Source organism: Muscardinus avellanarius (assembly GCF_963383645.1).
Source record: "Muscardinus avellanarius genome assembly, chromosome: 15".
Lineage (NCBI taxonomy): Eukaryota > Metazoa > Chordata > Mammalia > Rodentia > Gliridae > Muscardinus > Muscardinus avellanarius.
In genome coordinates this window covers 58174651-58189695 of record NC_137801.1, presented here as the reverse complement: position 1 = coordinate 58189695, position 15045 = coordinate 58174651, and the positions used below count along the sequence as shown (strand labels likewise).

Here is a 15045-nt window from a genome sequence, read left to right as displayed (position 1 = left end):
TTATTTATTCCCTGATTCAGTTTATTTGCTGGAGTTGATAATTACCTTGAGAAAAGGCACGAGAAATACCTATAAACACTTTAATAGAAAGGACCTAAAGTTCTTGTAGTAAACCTTCAACCTTGCCACTATAAATAAGCCTGGCACTTTGATGAAAATTAACACTAGTTTTGTAAAGAGCACATTGGGGGATTGCAGTCAAGTCTTATCTTTAGTTCCAGTCAACTAGCAATCCTGAAAGAGTTTGCATCATCATCAGAACAGGCCATTTGATAGGATTCTACCGCTGTACCTAATCAATCTATGGAAGACTGTGGCTGTGCCGTGTAACAAAGCTAAAATAGATTTACAAATGGGGTTTTAGGGGATAAGCTCCTCCACAGGATTACATATTGATTTTAAATATAAAAAGCTTATCATATAAACCATAACTACAAAAATAGTGAACCTATGCATAAATCCCTTTAGAAGAGCACCCACTTCAAACTCTAAGCCAAGAATAAATCAAGATGTACAAAATCCTAGAGAAGATCCATTTCTTGTGCAGAAAATGAACATACCACTTTCTAAAAGCCCACCCCAATGTGTACAGAAATGAATTTATCTTTCCTGAGGGGGCATTAAATAATCTGGAACAAAAAAAAAAAAAAACTGTAGGAAAAGTATCTAAGAGATGTTTGTTAGCTTGAGGGATACTACAACTTAGCTCAGTAGAATAAAACTCCTGCTATGAAAACACCTCAGGAAAAAAGGGTACAAATCAGGTCAAAGTGATTATGGATTCTCAGAAGAAAATATGTATTGAATATTTATTCAATAATATTTATTTTTTTCTCTCAAATCAAGTTAATATTTCTCTCATGTACTATGGTATTAACATTCTATGCTTTTCTTCTGGGTGAATGGTTTCAGCAGCAGATTTACTTTAAAAGATTTTATTAGCCAAAACCATCTTATGGCTACTAAGTAGAAGAGGTGGGGGGGATAAACTTTAAAACAAAGAAAAGCAAAACAAAACCAACTAGTGTTGCCTATTCATGTGTTTTTCTGCAGTGTTTTAACACTCGAAAAGGCTACTGAACTGCATGTGTGTCCATTCTAAGGGCTGGCACAGAACACTGTCTTCATAGAGCTGATCTTCACAAAGATCAGCACCTCTCTAAGACAGCTCTGCCTCAGTCCTGCCCAGGCAAGTGGGACAGACCACTTTCTATTAAGAAAGTGTCTCTATTTATAATCAACAGGCTGCTCCTTTCCTCAAGTCTTCTTCTTCTTTTTCCTTCAACCAGTAACAGAAACTGGCAGAGAGATCTGAGGCTTTGTCACAGATGGGACAATGTAAATTAAAGAGAGAAAGAGACAGACACACAAAGACTGATAAAAGACTAGCAATTGCATTGAAAGTATTTTAAAAAGAAAAATATTATCCTCCCACTTCAAAAATATGTTCTACTGTTCTTCAATATATAATAAGAAGGTCAGCTACATAAATGTTAGATTATTTAAGATGGTAGGTCTGTATATTGGGATAGGATTACTAATGAGACTGGGATCATTTAGATGTATAATGCCAGTATTTGGGCTGGGCATGGTGGTGCACGCTTGTAATCCCAGTACTTGGGAGGCTGAGACAAGAGGCTCGCAGGTTCATGGCGAGCCTCAGCTAATTGGTGAGGCCCTCCACAACTTAAGTGAGACCCTGTTTCAAAAATAAAGGATAAAATATAGGGCTGAGGGTGTAACTCGGAGCCAGAATCTTCAATCTCTAGTACCCCCCCATATACACACAAATGGTATTTGGTTATTATACATATTTTGGGGATATAACCAATATCTGCCTTAAAAGTCAACTGACTAGATCAGTTGTATTTTAAGGAAAATTTATTTATATAAGAGAGGATGGGTAAAAAAAATTTTAAATACTACTTTCTATTAAGTATAATGTATAATGAATCTATAAAGAATGTACTCATGCCAGGTGTGGTGGTGCTTGTATGTAATGCCAGTACTTGAGAAGCTGAGACAGGATTGTAGGTTCAAAGCCAGCCTCAGAAATCTACTGAAGCTCTCAGCAACTTAGTGAGATTGTTTCCAAATAAAAAAATAATATAGAGCTGAAGGTATAGTTTGGAGGTAAAATGCCCCTGAGTTCAATCCCCAGCACCACAAAAAGAATATAGTTATAATGATATGTATATATGTATGTATATAGTATTATACATACATATTACACAATATATATAGGCTATATAAATAGTATTTGCTGCAGCTACTTTTCAATTTTTTAGCTTTCTAGTCTCTTTTAAAGACTATACTACAACTACAAAAATTATATACAGAGGAAAAATACCATTTAGTGTATTGTACATTTCAAATCAATAGCAAATTTCACAAAACTTCTTAACTAATTTTGACAAATTTTATAGTCATTATCAATGGAATAATTTGATACATTTGAAGAACCATGTGAAGGATATTAGCTAACTAAAAAAAAAGTAAACTGGGTTTCTAAATGAAGATATCCAAATATTGTCAGTAATGTTTATCATATGACATTTGTGAACTTAAAAGTAATTAAAATAAAACTTCTATAACATAAAAGATAGTATGTAGATAAAAAGTATATTTTATTTGATAATATTATATGAAAATATTTTAAGGATATAAGACTTCACTTGACTTTCCCTTACAAACTTAAATTTCTAGTTTCTGAACTAATTAGAATTGACTTATTATGGATCAGGTACCTTATCAGGTGAAGAATGAAATTACCATGAACAGTCAATGGGTTAAGAGGTCAATACAGAATAGGAAAATCAATTTGCATTGATTAGACAAAAGATCCATTTTACAGAGCCCAAAGGATTAGCTTTTAAGCAGAAATCTTTGAACTATAAGACATTTTCAACTGAGAGATATAAGGAGAAGAGCATTATAAAACACCTAGGAAGTTTTTTAAAAATCACATATAGTAACTGCTATATTAAGGTAACTGATGTTTACTAATATTACAATCTATGTATAAGATTATATAATTTATTTAAAAGCTTTATGAAAAGAATGAAAGTGTGTCATTTCTTTTCCTTTGCCAAATCTTTGCCTGAATATTCACTTAATAAGAGTTGGACTCTTAAGAATTATAGTAGACTCAACACTGACATATTTTAATGTTGGTATTAATTAAATATTATGGTAAAATTTAGTCAAAAGGTGAAAAATCAAAATAAGTCTTTCTAAGCCTTTCTAGTGGAAACAACTTTAAAATATATAATATATATAAACCATACTATATGTATATAGTTATATAGTAACTAAATCAAGTAACTCCTTATCTTTTACATTTTATGGAAATTTAAAGTTTCCAAATCACATTTTGTGCTTAGGAGCAAACAATAATGATTATCTATCTGAATTAGGGTCTTTAGGTTTATATGGATACTGTTTTCTGCCTCCGAGGCATTTATTTGCAATTCTTGTAGATCCCTATTAGAACAAATCTAGTAAAACCAGATGCATATTACACCGTTCCAATCTCTGTAACAACTGACACCTCACATACGCTACCCCACCGCAGCATTTCTTACCTTCAGTGGCTAGCATTGCCCGCAATTCCCGGTTCAGCAGCTCAAACCTTCGTTCTAAATCATGTTCTTTTTCCCTAGGCAAGTTGCAAAAGTTCATCAATATGCTAATTACTAAATCATTAAACACTTAAGAGAACCTTTAGGTTACATTGATTTTAGGACTCATAACTGACTTTTCTCTTTAACTTTAAGCCACTCCAAACAAATGATATACAAACCTAAAACCTTCCTCAGTTGAATATTTACTAGTACTATTAGTTTCTTCTTTCAATTCCTGAATGCACAGAGGTATATTTAAATCTGAGAATAAGTAGTGCCATTCTTCAGTGTTTCTTGTGGGCATAAGGCTATTTTCTAAAATGTTTTTCATAGTTTATGATAAACACTCTTTTACTCAAAAAGCTTTGTTTAAAGAATACAAAAACACGGAAGTGCAAATTTAATATAGAGACAAATTAGAGTTTTGAATTAAATTTCACCATAACTCTTTTATCAAGTTCAGGCATGGCAGAATTATAGAAATAGAGGTTTTCACCAAAATAAAACATATGAACCTGCCCATTCCCACACTAGGTGGCATACTATATATATATATGTATAAAATGCTAGTGAACAGAAAAGAAGAAGCAGTGGTAAACTAAATGCTAAAGACTAAGAATGTTTATATTTGATCTAGTCTCCATTTTAATTCTTGCAATCATAAAAAGGTCACTTCTGTTTAAGTAATTAATCTCTTATCCCAAAGTTTAGATTAATATCACCTGTAGACAACAAATGTATTTTGTCTTCATAACTTTATTTTTTAACTTGGGATTTGATTCTTCAGTAGACTCAAATTTTATTTTCGAGAGGGGTTTCTTCTAACTCGATATAAACCCAAACTACTTTTTTGCACAAGATTTATTTCATAAACACAAGAATTGTTTACATTCCTTGACTTTTTGTATCATGAACTTTTTTCAGTGCCTCTTACTCCATTTACAAATTCTTACTGTTCTGATGAAAATTGTTATATACCATATTTTATCTTTTTATATAAAACATACTAAAGGAAAGAAAAATTAAGCTTAATAAACTCCAAAGAAGACAATAACAAAAAGCCTAATATTAATGCTGTAGGAAAAACAAGCATAGTTATGAGTACTCACAGTAGAGACAGCTGGTTCATTCTCCTTATTAAGGCATTTTTCTTATTAACCAACGTGAACCATTCTTGCATCAGAGCTTCTTCTTCTTCTGTGTTCCTTCCTATAGCACAGTTACTTATGATTATATGACATTTTATAAGCCAAATAATAGTTTAGCACAAGTTTTGTTAAACATAAAATGTTTAGTACTCCAGTAATATAAATTAAACTGTTTATAATAATATAAGATTAAAGTCTAAGGCTTGAAAAAAGAAGCACTATTTAAAAACTCATATCCCAGTCTTCTAAAATTGATATTATTCAGCATTTACATTTCAGTCTCACTGAACATGCCCATAGATCATTATAACACTAAGTATGGTAAACAAAATGTTCCACCTTTTAAATCCTCCCTAGAGGCTGACTTGCTATTATGTTTCAATGAGGAACTCATGGTGCTGACAGACATATGGTCATTATTAAAAAAAATCTTGAAAAAAATCATTATGAGAATCATAAGACTAGCAGAAAGATTGGAGATATCCAGAGACTGTGTGAAAACTTCCACGTGCAATAACTTATTTTTTCCTTATTTTCATCTTACAAAGTAAACTAAAGATACCATTCTGAAATGCATCATTCCTATGAGGGTAAATCACTGTACTACAAAAAATACTATTTTTTGGTGGGGAAAAATATATTACAATGAAAATAATGCTTAAAAAATTTGATGAGAAAGATACTCTGACATTTTGGATTGTAAAGTTACTGACTGCACAGAGCAGATATTTAAAATTCACTTTCCCTCATACCCATCTTATCATCCATATCACTATGCCCTTCCAGAACAAAGGCTAGTATATTAGAGGTTATAATACAGTCCACCATATACTTTATAGTCTTCATATAAAGCAGGTCACGATTATACTTAAGAAAAATATTAATTTCTCCTTCTCCCTTCAAATTATACCTAGTAAAATTTACAATTCCTACCCTTTTTTTCTGAATTTCATCCATGATTGCTTTATTACTTTGCTAAGCCATTACTTAATATTACCAGTCCAACTTCTGTATAGCATCCATAGTGGTAATATAAATATGTCATAAAAATTAAATATTCCAGCTAAGACTATTATCCCCAATTTTTTAAGTCCATTTATAAAACTGAAACAATACAGAGGTATCACTAGGTAATGTCAAGTCTTCTTTATCAACCCCATCCTCCTCACTTCCCCATTCCATTTCCCATGTCCTCCCAAACGATATAGAGCTAAGGCTATCAAACACATACATAAACTTTATCTGTAGAAACACACAGATTTCCTTTAACATTGGTGAGATTATATTATATAGTGGTCTGTGATTTATCATGTGCCCAAATATCTACTTCATAGTTTTTAGTGCATAAATTATGGGTATATCATAAGTAATTTAACTATTTTAGCATTAATAAAATTTAAAAAAAACGTTTAAAGTAGAATATAAAAATCTGATCTGCGTGCAAAAGAGTAAACATGTATTTCAAAGTGTTTCTATAAAATTGTTATATGTTGTTCATCTTTCAGGAGAATAGTGAGAATATGTGCCTTCATCAAATGCTGTTAATACTGAATGGTATGAAGCCGATTTAGGATAGATTCTTTTAGAGTCTGCACAAAAGTCTTTATTGTTTTACAGTATTTTTAATCTCTCCTTTAGGGTAGCTGGTTTTGTATTCACTTTGGACCATGTGATGTCTTGACACTGGTCATGTGATACAGGCTGCGATAGGCACAAATCCCTGGGTAGCAACAAAAGAAGAAAGAGTAAAAAGAAAAAGCTGAGAAAAAGCTTGCAATTTGGAAAAAGGCCAATTGTACCCTGGTGAAAGCTTTTTTGATCAGTGAAATGACACATGTGTGCAATATTAATAGGTGTAGATTTTATGATATTTTATTTTCTGATTAAAGAACTAATTCTTGTGTTCATAACCTAAGTGGCTTCTAAAAATATGGACATATTAAAACTTTGTTTTGAGTTTAACTTAACCTATAATTGAGGCTTATGGACAATACTGGGAGCAACCAGTCTATTCTTAAATTAGCATCATTTTCTTCAATGGAACACTGCTTTCTTAGTATAACAATATTGATGTGGTATTGTGTTTTTTCAGTTTAACTTATGCCTATGATTTCTAGGTAAGAATCAAAGATCCCCTGCCCCTAATTGTTAGGAAATGACTACTATTAAAAGAGTCTCATGTTTCAAAAGGAAATGAGCCTAGCAACAAATATTTAAAGACACAGTACACATGGCTACATAGATTATTTAAATCAACCAAAAAAATCTGTATCACTAAATGCTTAGCTGAGATTATATACAATGATGGAAATCTATACTTAGCTTAATAATAAAAAAATTAAAGTTTCTTCTAATATATCACTTACACTATTGTTTTTTGGGATCTTAATTTTTTTTTAATCTAAAAAGCTTTTAAAAGCCAGTAAGTTGAACCATTACAAATTAATCCTGACTTTAATAACTGGTTAAAGACCCCTTTAGCTTTATAAGTAACAAAAAATATTAAAGCCTGTGATCACAGTGAGCTTTTCTCATTTCTCCTCTAACCATTTGTTATTTAATCCAATACTAGTAATCCAATTTGTCCATCAGACTTTTAAAGGGCAGAATGCAACTTCCTCAGCTTAGACACTTTTCAAAGTACAATATATTTTTCAAATGAATGCTGGATGTTTCATTTTTCCCAACTGTTCCTAGCTCTAATGCATGAGGAAAAAAAGAACAAGATGAACATTGTTCATACTGATTAAGTAAGAGCTCATTAAAGAGCTGTCAGTGCGGTACTTTGAATATGCATGAAGCATATAATCAGATCTAGTACCGTCACTAGAGGAGAATACGGTAAGTACAAAGGATTGATTTAATTACTTAGAGTGGGCTGTGGTGGTAAAGCAGTCTTGTTAGTGCAAAAAGAAAAAGAGGTTGTATTCTGGCACTGTTATAAAAAAGGCAGTTTTAGCTTCTGCCACAATACCTAATCTCAGAATAAAGCACTTTACATTGTAGCTTAAAATGAAGACTGTCATTATATTATAAAATGACCATAAATCATTTAATCTTGTTTAACCTCACCTGGTTAACTACCTCTCTTTCAAAATTATCTTTAATTTGTAATTACAACCACATTTTTGTCATCGTAGAGTAAATACTGATACTTTTTTAAAATCTTAATTTTTTTTTCAGTTTCAAGACATACTACTGAAAGCCATTTTGAAATAAAATATGACTAAATACTATAGTTCAGTATAGAGTTACTAATATTTAAAACCATGTCTGGGCTATTAAAATGTTTGCATGCTTCATGTTTATTGTAAATATATTACCAATAAAAATATCACAAAACTACCTAAGTAGTTTTCACTTTATCATTAATACAGTCTCTGGTAATGTTTTTTGTGCTTTGCTTCCTTGAGGACTTCTGTTTTTATTTTGCCTTCAGAACTATGAAGTCTTTTCTGACATCCCGATCTCTTTATGTCAGATTTTTCTTCTGGCCAATTATTATAGCTGGAGTATGACTTGTAACAAATTTTAAATAATCAAAGATAATGATAATTGCAGGAAAAATACTATCTGTAAAAATGGCTTCAAATCATTCTTCTTCTCCCAGTTAATAAAAACCACTTAAAATAAAGCAGCACATAATACACAAAACACATGTGGTACAAACACTTAGAAATGTTAGTTCACTATAGCAATCACTTTTATATTCCATCTCCTCTAAAAATAAAAGGATTTAAAGTGGATATATTTAGTCGGGTGTGGTGACTCACACTACCCCAGTACTTGGGAGGCTGAGATAGGAGGCTAGCAGGTTCAAATACAGCCTCAGCAAGTAATGAGACTTGAATTAACCTAGCAAGACCCTGTTTCCAAATAGGAAATAAAATCAGTCTGGGGTATAGCTCAGAGGTAGAATGCCTCTGGGTTCAATGCCCACTACCACACACACAAAAATAAAGTTGATATATTTTTCTGCAGGAGTTTATTTACTCACCCAATAATCTAGATGTAATTTTGATATATTTTTCATAAGTGTTTTCAATACATTTAAAAATAAATGAAAACAATGTCCAATACCTGGGGATTAAGCCGAGCATGGTGGCACATGCTTGTAATCCCAGCATTTGGGAGGCTGAGATAGGAGGATCGCAGTTCGCAGACAGCCTCAAGTACTTACTGAGGCTTTCAGCAACCCAGTGAGACTCTGTTTCAAAAATAAAGAATAAAAAATAGGGCTGTCAGTGTAGCTTGGAGGTACACTGCAAAACAAAAACCCTGGTATTATTAATCATATATTTTTGTGATGCTGGGGATTGAACCCAGGGCCTCCTGTATGCTAGGTATGCAAGCTATACCCCTCATCCTGAAACATAGTTCAGAAACTGTCTTCTAAATTAACTTTTCCTGCACCAGGCGTGGTGGCGCACTCTTATAATCCCTGCGCTTGGGAGGCGGAGACAGGAGGATCGCTCAAGTTTGAAGCCAGACAAGCTGGCTTGAGAGACCCTGTTTCCAAATAAGCATATAAAATAGGTCTGGGAGTGTAGCCCGGAGGTAGAAGGGTTTCCAGAAATCCCATGCCACTAATTAATTAATTAATTAACTTTTCCTAATTAATCTTAGAATCTCCTACTCTTTTTTATATTAAAACATTTTTCAGTACCAAGGATTGAACCCAGGGGTGCTCTACCACTGAGTTACAGCCCCAGGTTTGTTTTTTGTTTAGCTTTTTATTTTGAGACAGGGTCATGCTATATTGTCTGGAACTTGTGATCCTCCTGTCTCCACCTCCCAAGTAGCTGGGATTACAGGTATACACCACTCTTAGCAACTAGAAAGGTATATTTTAGACATTGAATTTTACATAAATGCAAAACAAGGAACAATAAGTACAATTTTAGGTGGATAGAAGATGAATTCAGTGGGAAAGAATAAAAGCACATAGATGTAAGGTGCTGTTGTATACAAATTCAAGATTTTCCATTATGAAAACACTAAAAAATACTGAAATCTTGCCACAGTCATACAGGAACAGCTGGCTAGTGTTTAAGTATAGTTTCCTTAAAGGATACAAGTTAAACCAAAGGTAAAATGAAAAATACTGCCATTAAAAATTGTCCTAATGGTGATTATAGTATATAATGATGTTTGAAATACATATTACAGCAGAGAGACATATGAAGGCATCCAACTAAATGAAACATGTTTAATGAATTTACTGCAATTATGTGGGGTCACAGAGACATTAACTCTGAAGCCAACAATATACAAGATTCTAGTGTGCCAGTTTTAGAAAACAGATAAACCTAGCAAATAGAGCTAATTATGAAATAAATGTTACTATATAAACAAATGTTTTGGCTCCAAGAATAGTCTCAAACAGCAATCAACAGGAGCAACTGTCTTAAAACTATTTACTCAGCATGATATTCTTGTTATTGTACTAAGAGTATAAACTTTTGGGGACAATTCTGCATCTTTTCATTGAAGTAAAATAAAAACTAGCACACTTTCTCAAAATAAATACACTTTCTGTTTACTCATTTGGTAAAAATGAAAGTGGGAAACGATCGGGGTTCCATCTCTCTACAGATAACCTCTTTAGAGAATTCTAGGAATGGACTTCCTATAAGAGGAGACAAAGGTAACTTCCCCAGAGTTCTTCCTCAGCCAATTTATGTGTAAGAAGAGGCTATTCCTGTAAGTTGGGAATTAACAGCAATCACTGTATCAGTTCCTTAATAAAGTCTAAATAGCTTGTTTTATGCAAATGGCTTGTTTTATGTATTGTATTTCTTAAAAGGCAATAAATTGAGCATAGTACCCAACAGGACCATCTATCTATTTATTTTTGAGGTATTAGGGATTGAATCTAGGGGCATTCTACTTCCAAACTATATCCCTAACCCTTTTTATTTCTTGTTTTGAAACAGGATTTCTATAGGTTGCTGAGAGTCGTGCTACATTGCTGAGGCTGTTCTCCAACCTGCAATCTTTCTGTCTGAACCTCCCAAGTGCTGGGATTACAGGCTTGTGCCACCACAGCTGACAATAGGACCTCTTATACACAGTTGGTTGAATTACAAATTACTACAATCACTAGGCAGATCAGCTTGAAGATTCCTCAAAAAACTAGGAAAGGAACCACCATATGACCCAGCTATACCATTCCTTGGTATCTTCGCTGAAGAACTAAAGTCAGAATACTACAGAGATACATGCACACACATGTTTATAGCAGCACAACTCACAATAGCCAGATCATGGAACCAACACAGGTGTATGTAAACAGATGAATGGGGAGAGAAAATGTCATACATACACAAAATGGAATTTTACTCAGCCATAAGAAAGAACAAAATTATTTTACTTGCAGGAAAATGGGTGGATCTGGAGAAAATTATGATGAAATTAGTCAGTCTTAGACTAATAGGGTGTTATGTTTTCTCTCATATGTAGAAGCTAGAAAGAAACTAGTAAGTATAAGAGACTTGTGTGTGTGTGTGGCACTGGAGATTAAACCTCAGTGGTGAAATTCTACCTCTGAGATAGACTCTCAGCCCCCCCCCCTTTTGAAAAAAATTGCAGAGGGTCTTGCTAAGTTGCTGAGGCTGGCTGTGAACCTATGGTCCTCCTGTCTCAGCCTCCCACGTATTAGGATTACAGGAACTTTAAATAATGCAGAGAGACCTGTAGAGTAGTTGAAGGGGGGTTGGGGAGGGAATTAGGGAAGTGAAGTTAGGACTAATAGAAACAGTTCAAGTAATACCAAGGAAACATGTGAAGTTATTACTACCAATCTTACTAACTTCTGTGGAGAGGGAAAAAGGGAGGGGGAGTGGGGTGGGACATGTAGGGAAATAGTCAAAGAACTGCATGTATGTGGGGGGATTTTGCAGTATTGGGTATTGAACCCAGGAGTATTCTACTTCTGAGCTACACCCCCAGCCCTATATTTTATTCTTTATTTTTGAAACAGGGTCTCATTAAGTTGCATAAGGCCTCTCCAAGTAGCTGAGACTGTCAACCCAGATCCTACTGTCTCAGCCTCCCAAATGCTGAGACAAGCGTGTGCCACCATGCCTGGCTGTGTGTGTGTGTGTGTGTGTGTGTGTGTGTGTGTGTGTGTGTTTAACACACTGAACCTATGATATATAACTGCAATGTACTAATAAATAAAATTTTTAAAAAGATAGCAACAATTTTAAAAATGCATTGAAAAATTATAATAAACTTCTTCACGTTTACTTATAGTTTACTTTTGTTTGTGTTGCTAGGGATTGAATTCAGAGCTTCATACATACTAGCAAGCGCTCCACCACTGAGAACAGCTCAGGTCAGTGCATGCCCATTTTGACTACCCATAGGTGGCACTCAGCCAAAGTTAAAATTCCCAGAACTCCAAAGTTGTACTTATTTTTTAAGGTACATTTAATATATTTTGTAAAATGAGATAAAAATGCAGTGAGTTACTAACAGGCATCATTCCTGAACAACGAGTAGTCTACTTGGAGAGCAGTCTCCTAGGCATCCTTCAGTAAGAGGGAGAACTTGAACTATGAAGCCCTTACAGCTGGGCAGCCCCAGTTGCCAGTGCTCTCCTCCTCCTGAAGCCCATTCTTGGGAATGTGCCAGGCAACTCCCTTTACCATCTCTCTGTCCTGGACTCCTCTCACTGTCATATCACGGAATGACTCAAAAGTGAGTGAAGTGACAGACATTAATGTCAAAGATGAACATGAAAAGTTGAATAAAATTATTTCTCAAAAAGTGGAGTAGAAAACAACATTTCTATTTTAACATTTATATTTTAAGTTAATGTGTTTAAATATGTATGTATATATAATTATTTAAATATTATAGGATATGTTCATAAACTTTTTATAACCAAGAAAATTAAATTTAGGCCTTGGAATAGTGGCCTTGGAACACAATCCATAATCTGAGTATTTTATTGAAAAGCACCTAACTCATAAATTAACTTTAAAGATCTCTTGCTGGGTGTAGTGACTCATACCTGTAATCCAAGTATGTGGGAGGCTGAAATAGGAAGACCACAGGTTTGAGATCAGCCTCAGCAATTTAGTGAGACCCTGTTTCAAAATAAAATATATAAAAAGGGCTGGGGGTGTAGCTTAGTGCCTTTGGGTTCATTCTTCAGTACTACACAAATGCACACACAAAGACATCCTAAAAATTATGGAGTACCATTATGAATGTTTACTTAATTTTGAGAAATTCCTATAGCTAAGACTATAAATTCTGATAGAGCCAAGCATAATGTATAACAGTTTAAGTGGCCAATTAGATCTGTCATTTTGAATATACTACAAAAGAGACAAACACTGAATCTGCATCTAATGTGGGCTTTGTTTAGTTTTTTAAAAAAATGAATCCTGCTGTGTGTGGTGATACAATCCTGTAATCCCAGTACTTGGGAGGCTGAGATAGGTTTGCAAATTCAAGGACAGCCTCAATAAGTAGTGAGACTCACATCAACCTAATGAGACCCTGTTTCAAAAGCAAAATAAATAAATAAATAAATAAATAAATAAATAAATAATAAATAAAGGGCTGGGGGTGTAACTCACTTGGAGGTAGAGTTCCCTTGAGTTCCATCCCCAGTGCCATGAATAAATAATTTTTTTTTTTTTTGGTGGTACTGGGAATGGGACCCAGAGGCTTTTACCTCCGGGCTATACTCCCAGACCTATTTTATACTTTACTTGGAAACAGGGTCTCACTAAGTAGCTGAGGCTGGCTTCAAACCTGTGCGATCCTCCTATCTCAGCCTCCCAAGCGCTGGGATTACAAGCATGCGCCACCACGCCCGGCATAAATTTAATAATAAATTTAAATTTTTGTTGATGAAGTCTATAGTTAGTATGTCATTGGTAAGTAGAAGTGATACAAAAAGTAGATGAATCAGTTCAAGCCCATCTCTGCATTTGGGAAAACAAAATGAATGCTTTCCTCTGTCAACACTACCATTGCATATAAAAAAGCCAGCCTCAGCCATGGCGACAGCGATGTGACTGTGCTCCAGGTAATGCAGTTTAGTTTCTTGTGATAAGTTTTAGAGACTTAAAAACAAAGTAGATCATGGGATACTAATTATAAAAAAGTGAAATAGGTAAATTTTAAGATAAAAATTATAAACTAATAGAATATATCTAAAAGCTTACTGGTTATGAAAGAATGTTAAAAAAAGGAAATTACAATTTGAAGTATAAATGATATAATCTGAAGAAAAAGTCTTTAGTAGTAAAAATATTTCCTTGTTTTTTTTTTGGGGGGGGGTGAAGACTGAACCTAAGGGCATTCTATCTCCAAAATAGACCCCCAACCCTTTTCATTTTTGAAACAGGGTCTCAGTAAGTTGAGGAGGGTCTCACTAAGTTGCCAAGGCAGGCCTCAAATTTGTAATCCTTCTGTTTCAGCCTCCCAAGTATTGGGATTAGTACAAGCATGCACCACCGTGCCTAGCCTTCCTACCCTTATTTTAAAAATATTTTTAATATTATTTAATGTTGTATATGTTGCTTTGCAATATGTACACTTTGTGTTGTGTCTAAATTGAGCTAATTACCACACACTTTTTTTTGTGGTGAGATGAGACCACTTAGACCCCTCAAACTATTTTCTTCTATATAACTACAATTTTGAATCTTTTGAGCAGTCTCCCCAACCCTTTCCCCTTCATACCCCTTGTGGATGGGAACCACCTTCCAATTCTCTACTTTGGTAAGTTCTGCTTGTTTACATTCTACATATAAGTGAGAAGATCATTTAGGATTTGTTTTTCTGGGCCTGGCTTATTTCACTTAACATAATACCTTCATATGTCCCTTTTAAAATATCTTTATTCCACAAGGGAAAGCTAAAGGGAATTATGCCTATCTTCTAATAGCTTTTGGCCACATGCATTCTCAAACCATAAAAGCCTAAGTCAGGCAGGACAATGTAGAAGCTTCTCCAGCAGCTTTCTAAGCTGTGTAGGGTTTCAGTAATTACACAACATCTTGAAATCAAATGCAATGAATGCTGTTTTTCCAGACCAGCCTAGGTGACTGGTGAGTTTCAGCACTCTAATCCCTCATCTGATACCCCTTAGCCCTCTCAGTAAATTTATTTTCTCCACTTAGGTTCACAAGAAACACTTGGAAAGGACTTGTGCCATTTCTTGAAGACTTGAGAACAGTACTGGAGAGACACTGCCCTATATTTCCCTCCTTATGGCAATGATGATGATAACAGTAATAGCAAGAAGT

At 34.2% G+C, this 15045-nt stretch overlaps 1 protein-coding gene across 10 annotated transcripts in view; it reads right to left on the bottom strand.

Annotated features, from left to right (window-relative positions):
- The window catches only part of EHBP1 (EH domain binding protein 1), a gene marked incomplete at both ends in the record, with an annotated part of 344370 nt that overhangs the window by 3564 nt on the left and 325761 nt on the right, over positions 1-15045 (bottom strand). For all 10 annotated transcript variants that reach the window (XM_080711874.1, XM_080711877.1, XM_080711880.1 and 7 more), the window contains 2 exons: positions 3585-3658; positions 4733-4832. In XM_080711874.1, coding sequence (XP_080568000.1) covers positions 3585-3658; positions 4733-4832 — 174 coding nt within the window. The remainder of the gene's footprint in view (positions 1-3584; positions 3659-4732; positions 4833-15045) is intronic.